The sequence below is a fragment of the Porites lutea genome, chromosome 5 (genome assembly GCF_958299795.1).
Source record: "Porites lutea chromosome 5, jaPorLute2.1, whole genome shotgun sequence".
Taxonomy (NCBI): Eukaryota; Metazoa; Cnidaria; class Anthozoa; order Scleractinia; family Poritidae; genus Porites; species Porites lutea.
The window spans coordinates 154,841-175,000 of record NC_133205.1 but is presented as its reverse complement, the minus strand read 5'-3'; the positions used below and the strand labels follow the sequence as shown (position 1 = coordinate 175,000).

The 20,160-nt window shown below is 36.9% G+C and overlaps 1 protein-coding gene and 1 long non-coding RNA gene across 2 annotated transcripts; both read right to left on the bottom strand.

Moving 5' to 3' along the window:
- Positions 1-2,221: 2,221 nt before the first annotated feature.
- LOC140936741 (glycine receptor subunit alpha-1-like) lies at positions 2,222-7,166 on the bottom strand. Its single transcript, XM_073386221.1, has 7 exons — positions 7,088-7,166; positions 6,879-6,946; positions 6,484-6,704; positions 6,028-6,110; positions 3,510-3,641; positions 2,909-3,252; positions 2,222-2,598 (listed from the first exon to the last, which is right to left on the bottom strand). The coding sequence occupies exons 1-7, from the start codon at positions 7,164-7,166 to the stop codon at positions 2,344-2,346; spliced, it is 1,182 nt and encodes a 393-aa protein (XP_073242322.1). The 3' UTR covers positions 2,222-2,343.
- Positions 7,167-18,569: 11,403 nt separating this feature from the next.
- On the bottom strand, positions 18,570-19,362 carry LOC140938854 (uncharacterized). Its single transcript, XR_012165575.1, has 2 exons — positions 18,946-19,362; positions 18,570-18,790 (listed from the first exon to the last, which is right to left on the bottom strand). It is a non-coding gene; the product is annotated as an uncharacterized lncRNA (long non-coding RNA).
- Positions 19,363-20,160: the final 798 nt, after the last annotated feature.

The following is a 20,160-nucleotide window of genomic DNA, read 5'->3' as shown; positions in this document are numbered from 1 at the left end:
AACCTGCGAAAACGCTGCATTTTTGACGTCATTTCCTCGTTAAACACAAAATTCTTCTAAATTTGGTCATCAGTAACTGGTTATGGTGAATTAAACATGTGCTTTTAGCCAATCAGTATCGGGAAAAGATTTTGAATGAATAATAACATCGTTAAACTCAAACTCCTGTCTATTACAATAACGAAAACTCCAAATACTATACATTGGTGCGCAAAGTAAGTTATGATTATATTTTCTACAACAAAAATGTGATTAAAACAACAATGCTAGCCTTTTCCATACAGACTTTGTTAACCACATGGCTGAGTATGGCGGCTACATTGGGTCATGACAATTACTTGCTGTTACAGGCTTGCTATATATATTTATGGTCGATCGGCCCGCGTAAAATTGTTTTACATTGCCCTAGCAGTTCAAACGAATAAATGGTGCCTTCATTCTCATTGTGTAGCGAATGTTGTATTCAGTTTGGTCGATCGACAGAAACATACTCTCCCAGCTGCTAACCTGATATTCGGTGATGAATAAAGTATAAAGCATAAACTATCGGCTCTAGTAGCAACTCTAGCCTTCCTTTGAATGTACTCATAACCTCTTATTTTAATTGTAAAAAGCAAGGTTAAACGCACGGCGGAAAATACGGCTTTTCTAAATTAAGTGTTTGACAGGTAGTATATGATCACTGTTGACAGGTGTTGTCCTAAAATTACTTTCCACGATCAGTTTTGGAATTAAAAGCAACATGAGCGGAAGCGAAAGTCAGACTATGTTTCCTGGCAATTTGTAAGTCATAAAATTTGATAGATTGGTGGGCGGGAGGGATTTTTCAATTGAACAGTCGTTTTGTCAATTAACTGACATCACAGACTTTACCCAAAATTACACAGAGAGACTCGTGGAAGCCGGCATCGATGACTTGAGTCTTTGCTTCAATTAAATATTTGATTTTCAATCTCAAAGAAAAATCCAATAGTTTTTTTTACTTTAAGCGGTATTTCTGGGTTAGTAGGAAAAAAGAAAAGAAAGGACAAGTTATTTTGATAAATTGACGCAAAACCGATTAAGTGTTGGCCTTGGAACCACATTCGCTTCTCTTTCATCATGTCTCTTCTAAAAAGCTCTCTGCGGGGCATACGTACTTAGCGCTCTCCTCCCTTCCCTTTCCCCTCCTCCTCACGAAGCCACACTCACCTCCTCCCCCAGCTAAATGCTAAGAAACACAAAGACACCGAACACAACACTAGTCATGTTTTTCACTCTAGATCATTTTTCAATCACTAATCAAAGCTGATTTTTGCATCTGGAATAGAAGGCCGCGAAATGCTCGACTTATAAACGGCGTTTTGGGAAGTTTGGGGTTTATATAGCCAGCAAGTTACCGGACAATGGCTCTACGAGCTGAAAAAACGTTTCTTTTTATTTTTTCTAAATATGCCATGATCAGTAATATTACTTCAGTTCATCACTCATTAAAGACGTGCTATCTTACTTAAAAGCTATTTTTGCCATTATAGTTCATATATTAATGGAAACTAACTCAAGCCAAGACAGCTCGAATTCGTTCTATTTTGTGAAGCTGTATATTTGTTGATTTGCTGAATACAATTATTTGACATATTTGTTGAACAAAGTAAAGCACTAAGTTATTGTGGACTACGGTATTACTCCGTAGTCACTTCATATCAGCTTATTTATGGTATCAGTCCATATTCGACGAAAACAAATTGGCTTTTACTGATTCAAACTAATTTATTGGAAATTCTCTGATCTTGTTCAAGTTTCTTTGGTCAACTACTGCGGGATGCATGTCATGAGGTAAAAGTTTTCCTCTGGCCTTACTGTTTCCTTCTCCCCGTAAAGCCTACGTGAACAAACGCCTTTTTGGGTTTTTATTTTACAATATGCCTAACGAGCGTCTTATGAGATCGCAAGCTACTTCTCAGGTGGTGAGAGTAGAGACAACCTGAAACTGACTGCTGCGTTCGCGGGCTACCTCCCGTACAGATTACGAAATTACTCTCTATTACTAAATTGTCCTTTTTCTTAACTCAAATTTATATTTGATTGATTCTCTCAGCAGTACCCGAGTTAAGCAAACACAATTGCTTCTTACCAACCCATTTTTTTTATTGATGATGACGTGTTAAGGTTGACAGGGATTTCTTCTTCCGACTATGTGACTGAGAAACGAGTAGGTGTTACTTGACCCATAAGCAGCAGATCCAAGTCATTTCATTTGCTTTTCAATTTAAATTATTTTTTATAACTAATTCCTAAAATTCAGCTGAAAGTGAGTGGAGTCCCCTTAAAGCCGATTCTTAAGCACCACGCGCCACGTTATTTTTAGGCATTAAAACACAGAAAATACCACCAGTAAAACACATTGAAAAGAATAAAGACAACAGCAAAAACTATCTTGGCTGCATCATCTACTGAACCGTATTTAAAAATGTTTTTCAGATTAGCCATTTTAATATTGGACGTGCAACATGCAGAGATGGGATGTCGTACAATTCTCTCCTCGGTATAATCGTTCTGAAATAATCTTGAGGAAATGTGCGTTTTGTTATCCGTAGGTTTGATCGTTTTTCTAAAATTCTGAAATGAAAAACAAGCTTCAGTTAATGTTATAGAAACAAACTGAAACATTCACTCCAAGTGTTCATTCATAATTAGTTCACCACACTTATTTTAGCGAAGGAAAAAAATAGCTCACTCAGATGTCAGTAATTTCACATGAATCTGATTATTAGGATGGTACTCAAATTTTGTCGCTGTGCATATAGTCTGAGCATTATGGCAAAATCATTGAGATCTACTCTATAGGATATTTAACTTGTGGTTGACTGTAAAAGTAGCTCACTTATAATCACATGTTTATTCTCACGGAATATACACTCATTCTTACCATTCGAAGATCTGTAGATTTGTGTCCTGTTTGTATGTTGTTTACAATCGCATATTCTGCAAATGCACTGAACACAAAAATATAGCAGAAAATCAGGTACCAGTCTACTGCCTTCACATACGATACCACGGGTAAAGATCCCTGACCAACACCGATTAACAGTGTAGTCATTGTGAGAACAGTCATTATACTTAGTGCAACACGAGCTGGAACTGACGTCGGATCAATGAAGAATGAAAGCCAAGACATAGATACGATAAGAATGGCTGGAATGTAAACCCTTGTCAGGTAATGGCCAATGCGTCGAGTGAACACAAATCTCAGGCCAAGAACAGAGAAATTACCTAGGAAAACAGAAACAAACATTTAAAAGTATGAAAGCATTTAATGAGAAACACCGGCAAATTAAAAAGAAAGGAACTTGTTTTTGTACTTTGATCATATTGTGCCCGCAGAGTACAAGGTCGAGACCTTGTCTTTGGGCACCGGCGCCGTGCGCGAATTCTAGCGTGGGTACTTGAAAAAAGGCTGTGTTCACATTAGTACCCAGTGAGTACCGTACTCGGACACCAGTGCCCGGGCACATCAACCAGTCGCGTACCAGTTACGTAGTTACTGACTTTCTGATGAGTGCTGACTGATTTAAGAGTAAATTGAGCAATCTCTAGATTTTCTGGCGATGTTGTATTTCTCTCCTTCCACTCGTAAACAATATCATCAGTAGTAAAAGAGTCTGCAAAGCAAAAGAGTCAATGGAAAACACTTAATGGTATGAAAAAATTAAGAAACATTTTCAGTGAATAAAATGTATATATATATATATATATATATATATATATATATATATATATATATATATATACACCCGTTTTCAAAAAGGTTTTCATACAGAGAGATATATAGATAGATATATACTTTTGTTCTCTTGCACGTGCGCCCGTGTGTATTTTTCACTTGTTATTGCCCAACTTGTGAAAAACTCGGTTCAACGATAAATTTTTTCGTCGTCGGGGTTTTTGTTCTAATTTGAAATGTCGTTTTCACTTTTTTTTTTTAATTTTTTTTTTTTAGATAAATACATGCCCCCCCCCCCCCCCCCCCTGCGATACAAACTTGCAATGGCGAATTATATAGCTGATTTTGGGAATGAGGAAAACATCCCGCGAAGCAGCCGATCAACGAGTTATACGGCGTCACCAAATTGGTAGGCCAAATGCTATGGCATCTGTAGCAAGTGACGAAGCATTTTTATTGATGGAGTGTATTAAAAAATGCCCTGTCCAGGGGCGTGCTTAAGAGAAACTGTAAACTAACTTGAAAGCATTTGTGGCCGAGAGTTTATTCTGTCTTCAATAAGACGTTGCCTTAAAGGCCGCGATTTTACACGAAAAAAGGGGAGACATTAATATATATGACCCGCTCATCATGGTTATGATAAAATCTACTTCTATGAACCTAGTCAACGTCTTGGTCCGTTTTAATCAACTGCTATAATATATTGTTGCTCCTTCCCACATATCCAATATGGATATCCACCGTCACATCTTCCTTCTCAGCGGTTTCGAAAACACTTTTTTTTTTTCATTTCATCTGCGTTTTTCCCCTTATCCTGTAACGACAACAATGATATGACCTACAAGTGACCGAATTCCTCATTCTTTAATTTTCAAGAGAATGCAAATCAAGAGAATTGCAGGCAATATTCGTGCATTATTTTTTTTAATTGACAAATATATATATATATACACCCGTTTTCAAAAAGGTTTTCATATAGAGAGATATATAGATAGATATATACTTTTGTTTTCTTGCACGTGCGCCCGCGTGCATTTACACTTGTTATTGTCTAACTTGTGAAAAAACTTGGTTCAACAATAATTTTTCTTTTCGTCAGGTTCTTTGTTGCAATTTGTCAACGACGACGAAAAAATTTATCGTTGAACCGAGTTTTTCACAAGTTGGGCAATAACAAGTGAAAAATACACACGGGCGCACGTGCAAGAGAACAAAAGTATATATCTATCTATATATCTCTCTGTATGAAAACCTTTTTGAAAACGGGTGCATATATATATATAACAGATAATAGAATGCTTATTCCGCAGTTGGAGTGTATTAGAATGAAGCCTAGTACATAATAAAGTTCGAAATTATAACTCCGTAAAAAACGGGGTCTAAAATAGAATGATGTAATTAATGTTTGAAATATAATAAACTCCAGGCACTAGGTCAAGATAAACAGCTGCCAAAAAAAGGAATATAAACCTTTTAAATAAACATTTACAAATGAAAAGGATAGCCGGATTTAATGGAAATGTAACACGGAGTTTCACGCACTAAGCGATCATCAGACTAAAAATTCTGAAGACAGATTTTCGGTTTTAAGTTGGAAATTTGAAATTCATGGACGGTTGGAGCAGCGCGTTCTGTGATTGGTTGCGAAGAACTTGTTCTTGTGACGACACTTGGTTACCAGCTCGGATCATAAACATTTCATCCGCCTAGTTGGCTCAGTTGGGAGAGCGCCGGTCTGCTGAGCGGCAGGTCACACTCAGGGTCTTTAAATAACTGAGAAGAAAGTGCTGCCTTTGTAACGAAATCTGCAAACGGTTAGACTTTCTAGTCTTCTCGGATAAGGACAAAAAAACGTATGTCCTGTCTCACATCACTTACACTTATCTGGTTCTTGTGGGACGTAAAAGAACCCACACCATTGTTCGAAAAGAGTAGGGGACGTAGACCCCAGTATTGTGGTCAACCTTCACACTTCACATCATTCCCATCATGGGTAGGATGAGTACAATAAGCTCATAAATGGACTGAGAGCGGCTACCAGTGGCCCCTTGTATGCTGATGTCCGAGCTTACTGTTCCCAGCACATGGTCAAATGTATTATAAGAGGGCAGGGCACGTCCGTCCTCTCATCCACGGCTCTTTTTTTCATTTCATTTCATTTATTACAATATTTATATAAACGTTTATTTAGAAAAAAAGCTAGAAAACTAAAAATTAAGGTATTTTTAGCCTTTTATGAAAACTCACACATTAGCCTCAACTGGCATCAACGCTGGTAATAAGCTACTACATTTTAACGATAGGTATATTTTTTCGGTACTTACAACTTGAGAAGTTCAATTCACACTCTTGTCGATCCATGGGAAACTTACGAAAGTCCATGACACAAACACACGTTAGAGTGATTCTAAATATTATAAATAACCCAAGTCAAAAGTCATGACGACGCTAAAAAAATTAGAACAAATTTCACACGGTTTCAGATTATCAGCTCAGTTTTAATGGGAAATGATGACCGTGCGAAACTTTGTTAGAGTAACTGTCAACATTCAGGCGCGCCAGGGTCATGTTTCCGTGTTTTGTTTTAGTGGTGTTGGGGAAGAAAAAATTGTAACAGCCCCCTCCGATTAAAACATCGTTTATTAAACTTTTTTGAATATGAACAGGAAAATTGTTGAATTTAGTCACGAAGTTGAATAGTCCCCTTCATTTTGAAAGCCTGCAGTTATGCATGTGGCAATACACAATAAGACATAAAGACAAAATAAGCTTTTTATTACCTTGTGCTAATAAATACACTTCCATCTTGTTGAATTACCATCACTTTGTTTAAGGTGGTCAGTTTGTGCAGCTCTCCCTTTTTGGTGTTTTGAAAATATGTGTCAGGCTGCCACAGTCTGTCAGCAGTGTCGCCAGGTAACGTTATCTGCCTCTTAGGTAAATTATGAGATAACCTATCATCATGCCAGTACTGACGAAAGTAGAGTTCCAGAGTAAAAGTCTGTTAAGTAAACAGTGTCGGTCAATTTCAGTTCAGTTCCCAGTGAAAACGAGAACTATCAGAAAACATAATCTACCTGTCAATAGTTACCTATTGTGGAAACATATCTCAGTGTACACTAAAAGAGTATTTCAAAAATAATGACACAGATTCATGCGAGTAAACAATGCAAACCATATCAATTTCTTGAAAGCCTCCTATGTAAATTATGTACACATCAGCTTGGACTGCTGTTGGCGGCCCTGTCAATAACATGGTAAAACTCATATAAGTGATGATCTTGTTGGTGTTTGAAAGACGTCAGAATGGAAAATATATCAATATTTGTAACCTCGGCTAGGGCTTTAATTCTGTCGGTATTCCTTATTGTCTCAGTTCTATACCTCTTGCATTTGGGCGAATAAATCTGTTACTTTCATCCTTTAGTTTTCTCATAATGACAGCTGCCTGTATATCGTCCATGAGTTGCGTCGAGTTATCCCTACAATTAAGGCTAGTAAATATTAGATAGGATCGTGGATGGGTAGAGGAACAAATTATAACTTTAAAACAGCGGGAATTATAAAAATTTCCTTTTTTCTACTAATGGAGAGGGTTGCTTAGTAATTTATAAAAAAATGAAAGTCTCAATTTGGTCTTCACCTATCGCAGACAAACATTCTGCATGGCCCTAAAACAACATACTTGTCAACGCTATCACTTTACCTCCCCAACTTTCTTTCGAATTGACTCGCCCTTCTTTTCTTGATCAGAAAACAAGGCAGCACTGCACTGATTTGTATTTCGAGTCCCGATTCCAAGTCCTGCGATGACCGCTACAATGCCGGACAAGACTACTTGAGACCGTTTTCCCATAATGTACACTATCCTACGAAACAAAACTATTTCCAAAACAACGGCTTTGCGAAGAGACATCCCCTTCCCCTAGTTCAATGTTGCTTCCCACAAACGCCTAAGGATCAGGCTTTCCTTTGAATACACAACAACATTGCTTGCGGGAAGAGGGAAGAATCAGTACATCTAGGATGTTAAGAAAAATGCTCCCCAAGTATGCAATTTTCTCAACAGTTTTGTCTAAGATTGTAGCTGGATTTGTTCTTGGTAGCCCCGATTTTAAATCCTCAGCCATGACGGTAAATAGCCGACGAGTTCGCCTCCTGCTAGTTGGGATTCTTAATCTTATTATGTTCCATTTGAAGTATTAGGTTCATCATTCATGAAAAGCCCCATAACGGAAGAGAATCAAAGAGTATTTGACTTGATTGAAAACCTTGTGTCATCTAGTCGCAGCGCTAAGAACTGTGGGACTTGTCAGACCACGCGGATCGAACTGTCGTAAGTATTCAGGATTCTCCTAAGATCCTCTAAGAATTTTACCGCGTCGCTGTTCATTTTCAACTTTCCCCCTCATGTGACAATAATCTGTAAGTTTATATATGTATTTCTTTGTCGCTTTATCGTAGCGGTTTAGCTTTGGTTTGAAATGTAACTCGAGGTAATATTCGCTTTCAGTTAAACAGCGTGCTTAAAAACAACTACATGAGTCTACGATTAAACAGCTATGTGAGTCTCAGACGGTACAGTCCAGTGTCTTCAAGCTATGTGAGTCAAGTTGATTTAACTCTAGAGTGAGGATTTGAAGAAATGTTCCTGGGATGACGTGTACGCTAAAAGGGATCGGTAAACTCCGCTTGGTCGAAATGGAAGAGTTGTTTCTATCAGTTCGTAATAAACATCGTCCTATTCGTTATAAAGTGTTGAGGGGAGTTAAATGTCCATGGTTAACATCTGCAAGAAAAAAGCTTATGTATGAACGTGATTCTTTTCTAAGGAAAGCGAGAAAAACTGGATCTGAGATCGATACGAGTAGGTATCGGCGATTACGAAATCAAGTTTCCAACAGGATCTAAATTGAGAAGCGTCGTTATCAGAGAAACGAAATTCAGGATAATTTGGCCAACCCGAAATCATTTCGGGGAGCTATGAAGAGCATTTTCCCATACAAAGAGAGAAAATGTTCGACAGTTCAATCTATAATAACCGACGAGGGTGAAACCATCACTAGTAATTCGACTATTGTCAAGAAATTTAAGACGGAATCCACCAGGAAATTGAGTAATTTTAATTTTTAGTGTACAAAAACCTTGTACCAGAATGATTTAAAGAATATTGCATTCTTTTTGAAATTTTTCAAGGGCTTAAGATGTAATAAATCATCTGTAGTAACACCAAAGAAAATTTTTCACGGTAGTCCGAGAAAATGAATGAATATGTTTTAGTAGTGAAGACCCTTGGTACAAAACGCGGGTTAAACAGTTTCAGAACTCGACAACATGCACTCAACTCCAACAAAGATGTAAAAAAAAAAAGTCGTAGGAGGCAACCAAGACAGTGTCACGGCACCTTAGCTGTATAGTTGGTTAAAAAAAAAAGGGAGAAAGAGTCACGTTTACGTCAAACGTCAAACGCGAATTTGTATCACGTGACCAACTTTCCTCTTTACTTGTCATCTACTGTTCATTATTTCTGCACCTAAATTTTTAGTAGTTTCACGCAATTTTTTATCTAGAAGAATTGTTTTGAGCTGTTTTTATTTACTCATTTCCAATTTTTAAAAATTCTCAACTCAAATCTGACGTTTGCCGTTTGCTGTATACGTGAAGCTTAAACGCTCTATTAACTGCATCTTCCAAATTTGGTCAGCGCCAGCAGATTATTAAGAACATAAAGTAAATCAGAAACGGTGAAATACTTTGAATGAATGATAATAGGAATAGGACTTATGCTGTCCCTCTGTTCACTGAAGCTGATATTTTTGCCAACCGCCTAAAATATTTTCTTTCTTTCGAGTACGTTTGTTGTTTAAAGTAGCACGGCACTACCACCACTACCACGGCAAAGTTTCAACATAAAAATCTTTCGGCAGTAATTTCAGATAATATAATTTGCTCTCTAGTTTACTTTTTCGAAGTTAACATCAATATCGAAAATTACCTGACTTACTGGAGTTAAAGGAAAAATTTTCAATTTCCGTTTTTAGGGAAAATGAATGCGAGAGACTGCAGGAGAGCAATTTGATCTCTCTTTAATTCAGCATCAAGTTCAATTAACTCGCAAATTGAGCTCTAAAAAGTGTATGAACTGGAACGGTCCTGGTTGAACACTGGATTCATTATAATTCCATTTCACGTTCTTGTTTGTATTACTCTAGGGATTATTCTAAAATTTTGAGTTTTCTCTTGCCATGCCACCCATAGCCGGGGGTAATTAAATTAACACCTTTCGGGTGACGTAACACAATTCATTACTTTTTATGTATTTCAGTTCCTCAAAAACCGAGGAATAGTGTTAATGCACTGATATAAAGAAACTTTCTTGAAATTGACTGTTAAAGATAATAAAAACTATATACAAAATTAACGGTGCAGATATATACCTTAATGCATAACATCTTTTAATCAAAAGGTACCCAAAAACATTTTAAACCGTTTTAACGACAACAACGTTGATCATTCTTATTACACCCGGTCTTTCCCATCTTACAACTTTATTCATGTTATGACATCTAGGTTTGAAATCCAAAAGAGTGCATTTTCAAGAGTAGAAGCTAAGATATGGGATGAGATATGCGATAAAGCATATTTTAAAAACGAAACTCCACTTTTTTCTATGTTGAGATTCTAAAGAGGCATGGTGACTATATCGACATTTCCCAAATTTATACACCACTAACAAATTCTGAATAGAAAGCTGCTTGTAATTAAGATAATATGAATTATACTAAAATATTGAATTGAATTGTAATATTGCAATGTTTTTGCATGGATTGATTGACTGTTCCTCCTAAATAAGTTAATCCCAACTGCAGATCAAGCTCTTGTTGTTGTACAAATATTGCAAATATTGCTGTAATAATGTTGAGTCGAGCCTAACGTTGAGTTGAGTTGGGTTATTGCGATTCGGGAAGGGCTTATTTGAAATTTTTCGGACGCTCCTTTCGAGACCTAGAGCCATACTTATCGGAGACGTTTTGGATAGGAATGATTATGTTAAATTCATCTTATATATAACTGGCTCCTTTTCCATTGCCGATCACAAGTAGGACTATACTGAGGGTAAAACATTTCCTCAGCAAAAACTAATAGCTGTCATTATAAATACAATATTCTGTAGATAAAATTATACCTAAAGGCTTTTGCCTCCATTACACTGGTTATGTTAACAGCAGTGGGTTCACATGAAATTATTTCCTTTCTTGTTTTTTTGCCTTTTCTTTACACAACTAAACGAATCTCTTTGACGTGTGTTAATAATAAACTGTTTTTCTCGCTTATATCTTAGTTTCGCAAAGCTTAATGAATCCATACCTTTAGGACTGTAATTATATTTATTTACCTGAGAAAGGCACTTGTCATTGACTGAGCTGATAACAGGAAAATGATGGCCACCTGTACTACCTTCGCTGGACTCGGCATTTCATCTGCTGGACACACTCTGAGAAACAAGGCTTAATTCTAAGCCAAATCATAGATGACACAACAAAAGATATCTTGACCGTACCCCGATAAACAATAAGCCTTATAAATATCGGAATTGTGATAATTTGCACTTTCCAATGCCTAGTAGAACCGAGAAGCTTCAATTTTAGTGACAGATGAAGCGACTTGTCGTAAAGTTGTTGGGCAGATTTCCACACGTTTCCGGATATTTTTGAAAACGGGGATTAATCTTTTCTCTGTTTTCAACAAAATAGTCATACACTTATGGCGTATTCGAATCGTTTTCCTCCTCTATATATGAAAAACGCCAAAACGATGGAAATACTAAAACTTTTTTCCTTCCGTTTAAACGAATTCGATAAGCCAGCGTTTTCAAAGAACTCCACTTTGGCGACCGTTTTTGAAAACCTACGTTTTTGTTTCTCGAATTCGCCGTCTATGTATGGACGGAAGGCTAAATCGGAGAGGAAAAACTCCGTTTTCAAAATATAAGTGTGGATGGGACACTAACTTGGCTGAAGAATACATTAACATAATGTGCCTCAGTTTTCATCCTGAGTAAGCTTGATTTTATACACATTCGGGCGAGAGGCCATTAATCTTATATACTGGTAACTGCTTTGACAACAAGTCACTGTCTACTTTTGTTATGAGCGAGATTTAGCAACAACTAAGGCGCTGGCACAGCTGGCGGCTGTTGAGAAAACGCCATTAACGAAATTAATTCCCACTGTTTCACAGCTCGTCCTATACCACTTACTTAGTATATCAACTTTAGGTAAATTTTCGGGCCGGAGTTAATTTGAAAGGAGCACACCAAACTTTGGAAAAAACAAAAAAAATGGTCTTCGTGCAATTAGTATGTGTAATATCATAGGTGACGAATTACTCCTTAATTTTGGCGCGAAATTTCAGCGTTAATTTGTAATTTCACATGTGAAATTACTAAATTGCCATGGCAACCGGTCGTACGTCTCCGTTTCAAGATGGCGACGAAGTTTTAAAATGTCATGAATGAAGATGCCAGGGCATAAAAAGACGCTTTAGAAAACCTGAACATACGAAAGAGCACATCAAGAAGGATTCTTAGAGGTATGTTGTCGAAAAATTCTGAAAACTTAAGCCAAATTTTAGCTCTAAACGTTTGAGAGAGTGGAGTTCACGATCGATCGATACGATCCAGGATAAACTAGTCAAAAATTCTCGATTGCTAAGGTAATTCGTCACCCATGATTTTAATAGGTAATCAAATGGTATGCTCGTGTATTTAGGGAATAATTTCACTTACGTTTTGTCCAAATCCTAATAATTTCCCGAGCCTTTGAAATTATAAGGAAATGGACAAAACGCGCGTGAAATTATTCCCTAATTTCACTCGTCACCATTTGATTACACATACTACACTTTACTTTAACTTCAAGTTCAGCAATGGTGGCCTGTGTGCAATGTATTCCGATTTCAACTTTTAACTCTGGCGCAGGTTAAGAATTATGCAATATTTTTTTTAACTCAAAATGTTCCAGTCTATTCTTGCTATTAATTCAGTGGTAACATCTCCAAGTCAGCGCGAAAAGAAGCTGAGAAAAAGTTCTTAAAGGTTTTATAATTAATTTTCTTAGTTTCACATCCAAAATATTGTGATAGCAGAATGATAAATGTTTAAGTTCAACCATTCTACGATTTATAGCCATTCGCTGACAAACCAGATAAATCGGAATCATTTGAATTTTATCCGGCTATCCTTTTTGCCTCATTCTTGTGATTATTCTTATTCTCTTGGTTTTTTGGTATCGTTAATCTTAAAGAAAATATTTTTGTTTCGTCCACTGAGATTTTCCTTCTTCTTTCAAGGAGCTGCGGCCTGAACCTTCATTAACACGACGTCTGGCTACCAGAAATAGTTCATTATTTGCAACTGAAATGACCAACATCGCTCTGCTGTAAAGATGTTTGGTAAAGTCGGGGTCCGTTTTAGAATTGAGGAATCGTAAGATCGTAAAAATTGAACTATTCCATTAAAGTTGAAATGTGGAAGTTCTTTGAAGAAAACGTACGAGCATACAAACGTAAACTTTAAGAGTTTTTTTTTATAGCTTTTAATATAGCGGAGCCTCTTACCTGTTTGCTCATCGATCAGTTGCCTTCAGTGCTAATACTCTTCAAAACGTAACAATAACTGATACTGAATTCACTTGGTATTACCGTTGTTTACTTAAGGTTTCCGGGGTTTGGACGAATTTTATTTCAATCTCAGTTGAGTTAATTAAGCAAAACCTTAGTTAACACCTCTGGTAAAAAGTATGGCATATGCAGGCTTAACATGAACAATAGCGGTTACTATGGATACGATGGTACTTCACATGAAGTTCAAGATGTTATAAATGGCAGCTTTTGCATGATAATTCCTACTTCAGTTACCTGCCCATAAGCGTGCATGTCAGTTAATTATTAGTTCTGTCAAACCTTTTGCCTCACAATAAGCTTTTAGACTGAGCCGGCAACAATGCCAAGATTATCCTAGAGAAAAGTTAACAACTTTCTCAAGTTTTTTGCCAGTGCTTTTAACATTCACTTAATGACCAAGTAGAAAGCAAAAATGAAATCGGTAATTACATAAACATAATTCGTAAGTCCAAAGCATGCTTGTGTCAATAATATTTGCATTGATGGGAAAATAGCAGTAAAATAGAAGTTGTCATAACAGCTTTCCGCACACCTCAGTCTCCATTAGCACCTTTCTCGTTTCACCGTATACAGACAATACGCGGAGTGGGTCAGGTGTAGTTCAATTCATTAATTTTTTATATTATTTTACAACTGTAAACGATGTTTACATTTAAAAAGACAGTTATGTCTTAGTACTATCAAAAGACCTGTACGTAAGTTGGTCAGGTTCCATTTATTATCTGGCTCAAATCGAACGATGTGCCCGTTTGTGTTAATTTCAAAACGAGGGTAAATGCCGCCAGCATCAATGACTTAAACGAGCATGTCTACGATTTTTATTTTTGTGAATTTTAATATTTATACCACAGGTGGCCCAAGCGTAATATGAGAGTTTGTATGGGAAATAATAATGAGAGACTCTCTTATTATTACACTGTCAGGTCAAATGATCTAAAAGTACTCAAATCGCGCTGAAACTTCGTAAAAACAAACACAACGACACGAGGTAACAATAGGGCCATTTATACGAGGAAAAATAAGACGCGTCTTAAACAAGACGCGAACTGCACCATTTATACGAGCATGTCTTATCTAATAAGACGCGTCTTAGCTAAGCCGCGTCTTATTTTAGGCGAAATGTGCCGTTTATACGGAGAGTTCGCGTCTTATTTAAGACGCGTCTTATTTTTCCTCGTATAAATGGCCCTATTAATATTTACACTTTATTAATAACTTTTATCGCTTTTAGTTCATTTATTTTATCTAAGTTTCAGACTCTTTATTTCCCATACAAACTCTCATATTACGCTTGGGCCACCTGTGTTTATACAATGCGCCCGCGTTTTTTTGTGACTTATTCAAATTTCACTCGTCATTGTAGTGGCGCTAGGGGTTGCGTTAGGGACGCACAATTTAGCGCGCGCAAACAGTCTAAAGTTATAAACATATGGCGCACAATAAGCGCTCAGAAACGATCTCCAGGACTGTAATTCATGATCAGAAAAAAAAACTATTTGAAGATCAAATGGTAATTCTACTTGTCCATTTTATTGCCAGGTTTTCAAGTTCAAAGTTTCTCTTTATAAGTTGTTTAACGATTTTTCTACGTGACTGTTAACGTAGCATTTTACGTGTTCACTTTTACAGATAGTAATTAAACAGTCACTGTTAAACATTGTTTTTTCAATGGCCATCTTGGCTGTCTTAATGTCTTTTTTCCCTTTCGCAATATTTCCTTTTTTATCAAGATTTTCGAGTGTATATCCCTAACTTAAGACAAGAATGTTGTATTTAGTGTAATGACGTAACAGTAAGCTATTGACGTCATTGATAACAAAAAGACAGTCTAACGAACAATTACGAAACAACATGGAAACTTTGCCAAACGAGCTGCTTTCAGAAATTTTTCTATTTCTTCACCCTGTTTATGATGAACTCGCTCGATTTTCTGTTGTATGCCGCCGCTGGAATGAAATCATCGACCGGACGCCTTCTCTTTGGGAACATATGCACCTCAAGCTTGAAAAATTGACCAAAGCGGAAAAAAGCATTGTCTTCAGGTGCTTGAGAAAGTTTAACAAATTTATAAAGTGCTTGAGAGTTCCGTCGCTTGATGTTGCGTTTGGTTGCGACTTTTGGTTTTTTATTCGTCTTGTGACCTTAGAGATGACAAACATTACATGCCTTGATGTCCCTACCCTACCTTGGAGCATTGAACAGTTTGTAGCCTTGAAAAGTGCAGAAAATCTTAAAGAATTATCTCTTTATGGATTCTGGGATTTGTCAGATATGGAATGGATTCAGAGGTATTACCATCCAGTATCTTTGATTAATCTGGGACATCTTCAGCTTCTTAAAGAAAGGTGCAGGAAGCTAGAAGTTCTAAAATTGTCGATTAATATGATGAGAATTTCAGACAGCAGGGCTTTAATTGAGTCTTTGAATGCTCTAAAGCTCAAGGAACTTCAAATTTCTGCGTATAATAGCAGTACAGCAAATATCCAGATGAATCAAAGTGGCATAAAGGTTTTAAAGTGTTTATTATCATCTCATCATGGTTTAATTATATCAAAGATGGAACTTCAATATGTTTCCATTGGCCACAAAGAGCTCAGACTTCTCTTAAGAAAACTAGCTTCACTAAGATGGTTGAAACTAAGTTTTGCTGATGTACACTGCTGCATGACAGGGTACCAGTACCTTGAATCAAAGAGCTTGAAATCTTTTGAGCTTCATAACTTACCGGCCAAAAATATCGTTAACTTGAAATGTTCTATGCCCAAATTAAGGAGACTTCAAGTAACTACATGTTCCAGCTTACGATCTCTTCAAGTCATATCTCCACTACTGCAGCATCTCTTTCTTGAGACCCTTTTGAAACTCCGATCTCTCCACGTTACATCGACCACCATAAAACTCTTGGAGGTGGTAAACTGTAAATCACTAACTTCAAACGTAGTTGATGCAGTTCTTCAAAGGAACAAAAAGGCTCAGTTTTACGTTATTAGAGGGCACCTAGAAGGGTTTCAACTCTTTAAAACAGGAGTGAGTTGTTCTTTGACACGATTAAGTGTGTGGTTGACATATGACTGTACAGTCGAATGCATACAAGTGCACTGCCCCAGTTTAGAGTATTTTTGTTGCATTGACTGCGATACATTAGGAGAGTCTTTGATTCCAACTCAAGGTTTGACTTGTGTGGACTTGCGATGCAATAACCTAGGAAGTGCGTCTATCAGTTTGCCTCGAGTTGGTTCAATTAACGTTAAATGTAAGACAATTGGTGAAATACTTTTAAATGAGGGAGAACGAAAATCTTTCGAGATGCCTTGCAGTGTGGTCCGAGTTGAAGCAGAAGATCAATTAAGGACATTTTGTGCTAATAAATGCATCTTCAACCGCGTAGAGATCAAAGCAGGCAAAATAGACAACTTGGATTTTCAAGGATGTCGAATCAAAGGTGTTTTGAAACTGGAGGGTGGAATGATCGATGAATTATGCATGAGAAAGTTGATGGAAACTCAAATAAATGTGGACTTAATAATTCGGTGTGATGAAATGAATAAGTTTATTCTACAAGAATGTAGATCTTTGAGTATTGTCTCTATATTTCCTGATGAAATTCATTTGCTAAAATCCTTAGTTAAGATCACCAGTGATTCATATGTTGTACCTGATACTAACTACAGCTATGAAGAAAGCCAAGAATTAAAAGGTCAAGGCATTTGCTCCAATGTGATGAGTCCGATAAAGATGATATCCACATCCAACTGCCCTCGTTTTACTGGCTTAAGATTGTATCACACAAAAGGAACACCGTCAGAAATTCAAGATTCAGTTTTTTTGCAATGTTTATGGAACTCGTGACTGGACAACAGATGTCCACAACTGTGTATTGTGCTCGATTTTTTCTGTATAAATACCGTGAAGAATTAGAAGCTATTGACAAAAAAAAATTAACAGGTTTCTACCAAGTAGCAGATTCAAAAACAGCAAAACGTTGACGTATAGCTAACGAAAAATAAAACGACACTGAATGTTTGTGATTATAATTTTGTTGTGGTAATTTAAATTTAAAGTACATGAAATAAGTCTTTGGTGCTCAAAAAAATTGCATCAATTGCAATCAAGCATCCTCTGCCGTGATGAACGACGGACTGTCTGCTGTACCTGAAAACAGTGGCTAAAAGGACTTTAATGTAGATGGAGTGGAGTATATCATTAATGATGTTGTTCTTTAATTTTTTAGCTGAAACAGAAAATTCACGATTTCCCATAGTCCTTTAAACGATAAGTCCAAACTAAAAAGAAAGTAACGAGATCCATCTCTAAAAAATCTCAGCATCGAACAGGCTTAATTGTATTCAACATACTTTTGCTTATATATCTAACCGATTTTTTGAAAACAACGATAACCAAATTTAGAGTCATTTGGGTGAACTAAGGCGTCAGTCAAAAGGCAGGTTTCCTAAGCCCGGCGATAAGCTTCCAAAATCACGGTAGCGAAAGAAAAGGAAAGGAGGAGAAGGGAAAAAAGTAGTTCTTGCGCTCTTAGTTTTTTTCCCGCGATTTTTTTAATATTCTACTTTAGAGATAGTTTCTGGCCGAAAAAAACCGTTAGACGCAAAAGATTAATTTGGCGATAATGTTTTCAAAAATCCGGCTATGAATGTGTAATATAAAGAGCCTTCTGTGCCTATTCCACAGTATTACTGAGAAGCAAAGGCTGGGTATTCGGTTCTGCCGAAAGAGGAGACGACGCGCAATTTTAAAATTGGACGACGCGGTGAAATAAGCTTCGACCGGGAAAAAGGAAATATACAAAGCTGAGAAAAGAGGTGTAAAAACTATTATTTAAAAATGGCCGGAAATCTAAACAAAGGCAAGTACCACAAAACCTAGTTAAAATTATCACCAAGGCTGGGCGTTTAGTGGAGAAACTACGGTACCCCAGGAACGGTCCAGGGTGAATTTAAATCAAACTCAAGTTCTCAAATATAAACCCATTAATTCTCCACTAACGGGGGAGTGTGGCCTCTCACTGGGTTTGGGAGACAGTAGCAAAGCATGCTACTACTGGAGCAGTAAAAAAATGTTTCGCCAGTTGAATTAGTTTGTTTTGAGTTTTCAGGGACGATTGCAAACTACTTTCCAAAAGAAGAGCGTGTGGGGCCAGTTTTGCCAGTCAGGAATCGAGCCATTTATAGACTAGGATGTTTATTGTCAACATTCAAGAGTGTAAGGGTTCTCAGTTTTACAATTTGATAAATGATTTTCCCCTCGTCTTAGTAAGGTGGTTATGTAGCAAAGGCAAAATTTTTCATCTCTAAATCAGTCTTCTGCTTCGTTTTGTTGTTCTTTCTCACAATTTAACGAACGAGCAGCTGAGCAAAGGTCACGTCGGTAGTTTAGTGAGAAATCCTGAAAAAAGAAACAGAGGAAGTAAGAGAAGAACTAATATTCCAACTGAACGAAATAAATAGAAATCTCTTTAAACTTTTCTTCGAGTTTCATGCAATTTCTCTGATGCCTTCAAGACCAGGTTAACGAACTTGTATAAATGAAAAGAATCTGACCTGTTGAAACAGTCGTCTTTTGCTTGTCGCTTTTTTCCCTTGTATGCTGAAATCATACTCTTCACTTTCACCAACAGTGAGGAGGAAAATGCAAACCACTAATAATGCTGTGTATATGGATTTCATTTTACGCTAACTTAGAAAGCTTCTTCTTCCTCTCTTTTCCTTGTTCCTTGTGTCAGATAGCCGTTAACTCCACCGTTAATTGCTGCGTTAGTTTCCCGGGTGTCTCCTTAAAACAACTTTCGGTGCGGATTGAAATAAATAATTGATAAGCACCTGTTCAATAAGCGTGCTTTTGATTGATCCTATTCTGGAATTAGAACACGCAAAGTTTTGTTAGAAATCTCGCGATCTTCTACCATGGTTCTTGGACCTCTTGAAGACTACTTGCATCTTTTTATAATTTTTCTCTAGCAGATTTATATAGGTAATACAATGCAATGGATGCCAAAATTGGTTTTGCTAGGCTTTATACCAATTCTTCATTGCCTATTCCGGAATACGAGTCGATCGGACGCACCCTTTGCGGGAGATTATTAAGTTTAATACGGGAACTGATTACCCTGGTTTATTGTGTATTTCAGTTGTTAAAAACCGAGTTTAACGAATCTCCACTGTCACTTTAATTCATTTGAAATGGAAAACCGAGCAGCGCTACGATACACTAAGACATCCGGTATATAATAGGATAACAATTTTCGGGTAAAACAGATTCCGACTTTATCGTGGTTTTAGTCTTTTTATCTTGCTTTGCTGACGATAAAAACGCATAATTCAGGCAAGATTCGATAGCCACATGAATTCTTAATAGGAGGGTTAATACCCCTCTTTAATATTCATTATTTGGAAAATTACTGAATACTTATCTCCGATAATTGACAAGCCAGTAGAAAATGGAGAATAACACGCGTTGTACGAAATACATCTTTTTTGTAAAAGAGATCAATATTTGCAACCCCTTTCTTAGCAGTCACAAACCGAATTACTCGCAACGTCGTCTGTTGGTTTATGAATTAAACAAAACTTTTTAAACATCACAAAGCAATACAAAGGAATAGGCTGTATATACTACACAGGTGTATGTCTAATTAACTGAGAGTCAGGTTAATTGTGCATAGTCCAAATAAGCTGGAAAAGGGTCAATTAGAGAAGCCAGCCGACCGGTTAATAAGGCAGCTAGTTTTAATTAAACTCTCTATCAAAGAGTCTTTG

Excerpts from the sequence above, each read along its gene's own strand:
- LOC140936741 (XM_073386221.1), bottom strand. The coding sequence starts at position 7,166 with ATGGACGATATACAGGCAGCTGTCATTATGAGAAAACTAAAGGATGAA. Across the intron at positions 6,705-6,878 it reads GCTTTCAAGAAATTGATATG|ACTTTTACTCTGGAACTCTA; the intron begins GTTTGCATTGTT and ends TTTACTTAACAG. Across the intron at positions 3,642-6,027 it reads TGAATTGAACTTCTCAAGTT|ACTCTTTTACTACTGATGAT; the intron begins GTAAGTACCGAA and ends TTTGCTTTGCAG.